Source organism: Gallus gallus, chromosome 7 (genome assembly GCF_016699485.2).
Source record: "Gallus gallus isolate bGalGal1 chromosome 7, bGalGal1.mat.broiler.GRCg7b, whole genome shotgun sequence".
NCBI lineage: Eukaryota > Metazoa > Chordata > Aves > Galliformes > Phasianidae > Gallus > Gallus gallus.
Genome location: NC_052538.1, coordinates 10,621,791 through 10,630,258, shown reverse-complemented (window position 1 = coordinate 10,630,258; position 8,468 = coordinate 10,621,791). Strand labels below are relative to the sequence as shown.

The 8,468-nt window shown below is 41.8% G+C and overlaps 1 protein-coding gene across 1 annotated transcript; it reads right to left on the bottom strand.

The window, feature by feature from the left end:
* Window positions 1-68: 68 nt before the first annotated feature.
* C2orf69 (C2orf69 homolog) lies at window positions 69-5,123 on the bottom strand. Its single transcript, NM_001039306.3, has 2 exons — window positions 4,791-5,123; window positions 69-3,422 (listed from the first exon to the last, which is right to left on the bottom strand). The coding sequence occupies exons 1-2, from the start codon at window positions 5,100-5,102 to the stop codon at window positions 2,583-2,585; spliced, it is 1,152 nt and encodes a 383-aa protein (NP_001034395.3). The 5' UTR covers window positions 5,103-5,123; the 3' UTR covers window positions 69-2,582.
* Between the last annotated feature and the right edge of the window lie 3,345 nt (window positions 5,124-8,468).

Below are 8,468 nucleotides of genomic sequence, written 5' to 3'. Positions count from 1 at the left end.
AAACACCTGACAAAGCATAATGCACAGAGCTCTGCTGCTTGTTTAATCATTTTACACTCACACTGAAGTGTTTTCACCCATTATAAGTAGTTTATTTTCTACATTCTTTGCGTATCATTTTTAGCATGCATTGTAATAAACGAGGCACATCCAACAGAGTATTACAACTGCTAGAGAATGAAAAAAACAGGCAGTTTTCCCTCCACAACATTAAGTGTCACAGTGAGATTAGTTGATTTTGCTTAACAAATTATTGTAAGCCACCTCCACCAAACAAGTTGGTGTTATTTTCAAAGGACAGCTGCTCAGGAACTCCTGAAGATGATGCCAATATTTTAACAGTTGTTTTCAAAAGCTTGTACCAACCTACTCCTGCTGTTTTGGCTGGCACTGAACTGTTTAGGAATTGGTCTGTGATCTACGCTGCTGCTGGGTAGGGCAAGTCTCAGCATATCTAAATTAGTCTGCTTAATTCTGCAGATAAGCTGAACTGACGGGGAACAAGATATATATGTTTGTTTATTTCAATTTAAATGTGGACAATCAACGATATTTCAAGCAATCTGCAGGCATGTGTAGGCCACTAAAACCATTTTTAAGGTGGTCCACATTTCCTTTAGAGAAAAGAGTCCTAATGTATGACACAAGGGTTATCGAAAGAACTAAAACAGTTCTTCTTTAGAACAGGTAAGTATTTAGAATCTCATTAAAATGGTAATAAATAGAGTTGAACAAAGTCTCCAAGAAAATTTAGAAACAATCAACCAAGAAAAACAAACATAGATGGAACTAGATGTCAGATTCCTTTGTTAGTTGGTTTACATGTTGCTCTTTTCTTCAGCAATTAAAATAGCTTATTTCTACCTTTGATCAAAGTGGTACACATGGCCTCATTATTAGTGACAGCTCTCTTCCACATCAGTAAAGTACGCACAATTCTTTCTATTGCTCTCGATATTTTGAGTTTTTAAAAAAGTTTTCCGAGTTCAACAAAGTTTTCTCATTCTTCAGTGGTCATTAGTATGTGCATCAACATTGCAAGAGATGTCAGAATACCATCTCCAGTGAAACCTGTATATACAAGTATCCCAGTAGAGGAAAGATGACCCAGGTCTTTCCTTCCACAGTTTAAGAGTAACAGGAAGCAAGAAACAGGGGGAAGGGTAATACTGAGTAATCAAACGTGGGAACAGTGTTGAATAAAAAACTTTTCCAGAACTGAGCCATATTTGTTTCTACAATTTTCCCTAACTTGCTTTTGTATTTCTATCCTTCAGGAAATCCAAGGCCATTTTCAGCCACGGATTCACTGCTAAAAGCTGCAATTGTCTTTAAGGATTCACTATGATTTATTTGTAGATAAATAGAAAAAGTTGTTTACAGCAGTAAAAAAAAAAAAAGAAAACTGCATTATGTCCATCTTTCATGTTGAAAAATACTCAGGTTTGAGGCAAGAGCAAGATTTGTCTGGCCTTGTTTTTAGTTAGAATTGCGTGTTGGTTTTGGTTTTCATTTTTAATTTCCTGCCTAGAACATTAAGTTCTGAAGATAGATTTTTGGGTGGCTCTACAAGGAGCTACTGGAATACATGCAAAGGAGAATAGTTCTACAAACACAAGAAGTACAAAATGGCTACAGGCAACAGTCTAAAATTTTTAATGCAACTTCTCATACAGTATGTACTTACGGCTTGATTTAGGTGAACGCTAATGCTGCAGTTTGTAAGGAAAACTTCACCAGTCCAAGATCAGAAGGGCTAAAGATACCCCTTGAGCTGAAAATGCAGATATTACTGCTGGTCCTTACAGAAGTTAGTCAAAATAATAGCAAGGTATGTTGAAATAGCAATAAACTACACCCTTACAAACATTCTTGGTCACTCAACGTAGCTATGTCTAAGTTTTCAAGCTCCCGGCAAAATGGCTATTCACAAGCAGACACTGTGCAATGAGTTAAGGAAACTTTGTATCCACAGAAAGGCAAGGCGCTCATGAATAAGAAAAACAGATTGGCACTATTGTTCCAAAGGTAAATACTCATGACTTTTTTTTTCAATTAGGAGAAACATTACAAAACTGGAAGATTTAGTTAACTAAAGGAAACAATCTTCAACAAAATAGACAACTAAGATTGCTCTAACAATCATTATCCTTACACCAAAAAACTAATGTCATATCTGCCATGGACAGAGACCAAAGTTTTTAGCCACTAAGCTACTAAGTTGACGTATCCATACACGTGAAAGTCTCGAGTACTCAAAACTCCTATAGAAGGTAGCATATGACTTCAGATATCCAGGACTAAAAATTCTGCCAATAATTTGACAGTAATTGCACAAAACATTTATAGAATAACTCTTCATAACAGGATTTTTTTTTCTTTCTTTTCAGGAATCAAATGATGACGTCTTGCAGATGTCCTCCTTTTGAAGCTACTTAAAATGCATATATGGCAGCTATTAGTAACTCAGGACTGATTTAGTACTCTCTTCAGAAAGCATCTGCTCAAAGCTGTAAATCTAGATAACAGGATTTACCACATCAAAAGTGCTTTTGCAATGAATATACTATTTAGATACAGTCTCAAAACACTTCATGAACTCTGAAATGGTTATCTAAGGAGGGAACTTCATCAGCAAAATGTAGTTGATCATTTATTTCCACACCAAATTCTTCAAGTATCCGTACAAATTTCTCATGCTCTCTCCCAATCCATGACCTCATTGTGTCAAACACTTGATATGGCGTAACATGAGAATGAACTTCAATTCCCGTCTGCGCAAGTTCTTTCAGCACTTCAGGATAAGTAACCCAAGTATTGCTTCCTCCCGAGTGACCACCATCCAACCAGTAAATGGCTTTTATGTTTTTTAGGAAGGCGTCTGTATTCTTGTCTTTCTTAGCTTCTTTCAGCTCATAAAGCAGCTGGTTCAAAACCACACAACCTTTACTGAAGCCAATCAAAGTAAATGACGCTGCACCTACGGCAGATGGTATAACAAAGTTCATGGCGGAATTATTAGAGCATTCACAATCTTTCTCTCTTTCTGTGGATGAGCAGCCATTTGCTGTAGGAACAGACTGCAGCTCTGATTTACGAGCAGATACTTTTGCATCCTTGCCGAAACCATGTGCGGATTTCTGGGACTGCAGAATATTCTGAGAGAGTCTGAATGCATTAACTAGCAATGCGTGGAGATGCTTGAAAGCTCCAAAGTCGGTGCTGTGCTCTGGTGCTCCAAACATGTTGCTAGCCACAAAGTTGTCATAACAACTGAATTTGTGCAAGTGCATTCGAGAACACTTTACAACCCAAATGAAACTATTAGGGAATCGGTGAGCAAGTATGGTAGCAACATTTTCGAAACTCCAGTGCTCCCACTGAAAGTTTTCTGGGTGGCAAGACATGATGTCATAATAGTTCTGAAAAATTAAAAAATAGAAAAGACGCATTACTACATTGAAAATACAGCTCAGCTCCATCTAGCACATTCACAAGAAAGGATCGTAACCGAGAGAACTGTATTGCACTACAAAGACGCTCTCTTGATAGGCTCTGAGAACAAGAAACGTGTTGAAGAAACTGCTACATTTAAATTTACATATCTTACTTCAATATTTTTAGCATACATTTTTATATCTTCAAAATCAACATAATAAAAGTAAGTACCTTGAAATACACATCATTTCTGCAGAATTCACTCCAAAAGAAGACTAAAGTATTACTCATTTTAGTATGACACAGAATTATAGAACTGCTTACGTTGGAAGGAACTTTAAAGCCCATCCAGATCCAACCCCCAGCCATGGGCAGGGTTGACAACCACTAGATCACTCTGCCCAGGGCCCCATCCAATCAGGCCTTGAGTGCCTGCAGAAATGGGGCATCCAAAGCTTCCCTGGGCAGCCTGTGCCAGGGCCTCACCACTCTCTGAGTCAAGATCTCTTACTTATATCTAACCTATATCTCTCCTCTTTTAGTTTAAAGCCACTCCTCCTTGTCCTATCACTATCAGACCGTGTAAAAAGTCAGTCCCCCTCCTGCTTGTAAGCTCCCTTTGAGTATCGGAAGGCCACAATGAGGTGTCCCTGGAGACTTCTTTTGTCCAAGCTGAACAAGCCCAGCTCCTTTAACCTTTCTTCATAGGAAAGGAATTCCAAAACACATAATTATAATGTATTCACTCCATTTGCAGATATATTCTTTGTCCTATTACAGACAAACAATAGACTTAATTCTTCAGGAATAAGTTTTCTCGTGTATGATCCTCACTCCTGAATCCCTAACAGCAGAGAACACGGATCAGTTACACATATTGAAGACAACAGAAGCTCTGCACAAGGCACAAGCAGCAGAGGCAGCCCAAAGGGTTTTCTTAGACCACCCTGACCCTTGAAATGGAAGTTGCGTACTACCCAGTGTGTGCAGTCACCACGCGCACTGCAGAGTCCTTTTGATGCCTGTCACCTCAGACAACACGGGAGACAACACGGGCCTCCTTACACGCACGGTCTTTAACACCTAGAAAGCATCCAGGTGACTGCGCTGTCCACAAATCTGCCCTGGAAAGCTCCCGTTTTTCAATTCCCTCATCTCTGCAAAGACACGCTTTGACTCAGCTCCAGACGCTGCTGCTGCCGCCGCCAGAAATGACGCCCCGAGCACTATTTACAGACGCTTCCCCTCAGCCGCGCGCTGCCCAGCTCCACGCGGCGGGCAGGGCCGGCTCCCTCAGCCGCAGGATTCCTGCCGCGGGCTCCCCGCTGCCGGCCCCGCACCCCGCCCCGTACCTGCACGTCCCCCGGGAAGTACACGACGTGATGCTGAGGCGGTGCCGGGCCGCGCGGGGCCGGAGGCAGCAGCAGCAGCAGATCGTTGGCCCGCTGCGGCTCCGCACCCACCACCTCCGGCAGCCGCAGCCACGGCGGGCTGAGCCGCGCTGACGAGAAACCTCCACCGCCGCCGCCACCACCGCTCGCGGGTCCCGCGGCGCAGGCGGCCGGCGTCCCGCAAAGGCTCATGCTCCCGCCCAGGCCGAGGGCGGAGGGGCCGATCAGCCCCCACAGCAGCGAAGCTGCACCGACCCGGCAGCGCCCGCTCATGGGGCCGCCAGCCCGTCACCCGCAGCCCAGCCCCACAACGCGCCTGCGCGCCACCCCCCACGGCCCGCCCATCGGTGCCCCCGCCCCCTGAGGGAACCCTCAAACGGCGGTGCACGTGCGCTCGTAACGGCCGCCGCCTCAGCGGTGGCGTCATGGATCTTTGAAAAAGAGCGGGAAGAGGCGCGAAGGGCGGCCTCGCGACGCTTCTGAGCCGTGGAGCTGGGCTGAGTTGGTGGAACCGCCTGTGCTCTTCCTCACTGCGCCTCTGGACACTGCTACCTGTCAGCAGAGCTCTGAAGTGACTATTTATATACCCTACTGATGGCCTGTTGGCCTCATCCTGTGTTTGCTGAGTGGTGCGGAGGTGACCGTGCCCAGCTTATGTTATGTGTGGCCTTGCCTGAAAATAGTGCTGGGCTAAAAATTTCTGAGGAAAAATTGGGTAGTATTTGCTTCTGAATTTACTCCTGTGACCGAGGAGCCCCCCTGAGCGAAGTGGGCCCCTAAGCATGCTGCTGTGGTGCACGTTCAGTGCTGTGGGGTACCTTAGGTTCTGTGTAGAGCGGTTCATTTCAAAACAGGTATGTGGGCCCTTACCTTTCCTAAAGATACTGTTGTGTTTATGAGAGCACCTTAGGTATATCTGTTTTTTTTTTTTTTCCAGTTATATTCTCCTGAATATAGGAGAACAGACATTAGAGGAAAAGTTTTCTGTGTGTTTTGTGTTAAAAGAAGTGCATTATTCACTGCAGACAAGGAAAGGGAGCCTTTCCATTCTAACTAGGTATTCTGGAGGGAGTTAGAATTCTCCAATTCTTGCACATTCATTTATTTGTTTTGGTGTTTCTACTTTAAGCAATATGTTTTCTTTTACATCCTGAAATCAGAAACAAGGTTCATGCCTGGTGCTTTTGATGAAGGCTGGCCCTTCATCAAAGGCTTGAGAAATTTTAAAGATAATTTTTTCTACTTTGTATTTCCAGGAGAAACTTGGATTTATAATTTTTTTTCTGTGATTTATGTGATTTGTAGAGTTTTAAGTTTAAAATAATTATTATAAAACCCATCTTTACTATTTCTCACATAGAAATTACGTTTGATAGCTTTCTCTGATCTCGAATGAAAAAGATTGCACTATTTCCTGTTCACCAGGAGATGGCGCTATGCAATGCAAAAGCCTATACTGGAGCACCCTCTCGTTATAACCACAGCCATGACTTGAGAGCTTGATGCAGGCGGCGTGTTTCAGCAATAGCTAGTGAATTTTCAGTAGAGCTAGTAGTCAGTTCCAAAGTCTGCCTTTAAAGCTGGAGTCCTTCTGGAAACTCAAGTAATGCATCCTGTCTATGCTCCCAAGAGTTTAAAGCTCTGAGCAATTTAGTGTTGTGGAGTGGTTATGATTGGAGGACAACTGTGCAGTTTGTTAGTCCAGCCCACCTGCTCAAAGCAGAGTCAGCAAGAACAGGTTGTTCTGGGTTTTGGAGACTCCACAACCTCTCTGGACAATGTGTTTTAGTGTTTGATTATACTCTCAAGATATAAAGTTGTTTTAATTGTAAAACAGAATTTCCTGTTTCAACATGTGCTCAGACGCTCCTGCCCCTTAATCATTTTGTCAGCCTTTCACTGAGCTTGCTTGGGTACATCAGTGCTTCTCCTAGTGCAAAATCCAGAACTGAACCCAGCTCAGCAGGCAGCTGTGATCTTACCAGTGCTGAGCCGAGTGGAAGGACAACTTCTCTTATTCTACATGTGAAATTTTTCATAACACCACCTGGGATGCTGTTGGCCTTTGTTGTGATGGTGCATTGCATATTGTATGCTTTTAAGTTATACTGTGTTTGTCATACAAATACACGTGTTGTGTCTTTATTACTCTCCTGCTATGTATATAATCTAGGAAGTATCAGTGTTTAAAGTGTTCACATGGGCATCAGGATAACAGATTCCAAATATCCTGTTAGAAGAATCACAGAATAAATCAGGTATATGAACTTAGAGAGCTTTTTGATGATGTTCTAGGCCTGTTTAAAAAGTAAAAATGGATACATAAATTAGCTCCTAAAAGTAGGCACCTAAGCCAGAGGTTGATTTTATAAAAGAAAAGTTGTAATTAAGTGATATAACACACTGTCTGTATGTATTAGAAATTAAGCTGCAAATGTCTAAATCTGTCACATATTTGGAAAGGTGCTTGACTTTGCTATGTTGAATAGCAGTAGTAAAGTTAGATGATAGACATCAAGTAAATGTTTGCAAGTGTCGAACCTTATTTCACCCTTGTTTCTGCACAGACTATGCAGCAGCATTGTTTCAGAGAGGTGACAGTGGAGGTAGTGGAGCTCTGTACAGACAAAGACTTGTTTAGGATGAAGGATTAGGGCTGAGTTTTCCCAAAAATTTTACATGACAGTTGTGCATGTTAGGGGTGTAACTTATAGTGTCTAGGGCCAGCTAGAAATATTCATGTGTTCACTTTGGAATTTCCCCAAGCAAATCCTCATTTTCATTACTTTTCTTTTAAGAGAATAGCTACAGAATGTTTTTTTTAGACTTTTCTGTGAGCATGCCCCAGGGTTAGAATCTTAAAATGGAAACTTCTAGAACCTCTGCTAGTGAAGCAAAATCATGAAGGGAAAACAGCTGTCTAGCTCTCATTGTATGGCTGTTTATTCCACCTCACGCAGACAGTTTTTCTTAGTCCAGTTTGAACAGTTCTGGTCTGCACTGACATAAAAATTTTTAATTGACAGTGCTAATAAAATGTGGTCACTTCTATGTGTTATTAGGTAGGAAATACTAAGTAAGACCTGCTCAATATATAAGCGCATGAAAGAGCACAAGTGGCTTGCTTTTCTCATGGATAAGTTTATAAAATCAACCAGCTGTCTGAATAGCAACAATAACACTCCTGTGTTCCAAAGTCAGGTTACTTGGACTTTGATTGTTAAGTTTTGTTTACATAAGGAGAGCTCTGTTATGACTACTGCAATTCCACTAAGTAGTAAGCATCCATCTAAGAGAACGGGCTAGGGGAATAGGAGCTTCCATTTTAGTAAATACTTTTAAGTAACATGAAAGATTGTTATCAGTAGCATGAAAAATCCATGATTTTGGCCACATCTTGCCTATGTTGTTTTCTCCACATGAGTGTTAGCTTTTCCAAAATTACTTTACAGATATTAACATTTTCATGAATGTTACTCTAGCCAAAGGTGGCAGTGGTATTTCTGCCCACTAATACATTAATATGTTTATGATGCAATTTTAAAGATATGAAGTTAATATATGAGGTAGTGTACAGGGCATTCATCTTCATGTCAAATGCTATGTGAGCTTTATGGAAGAGCATGAAGACTGGTCTAT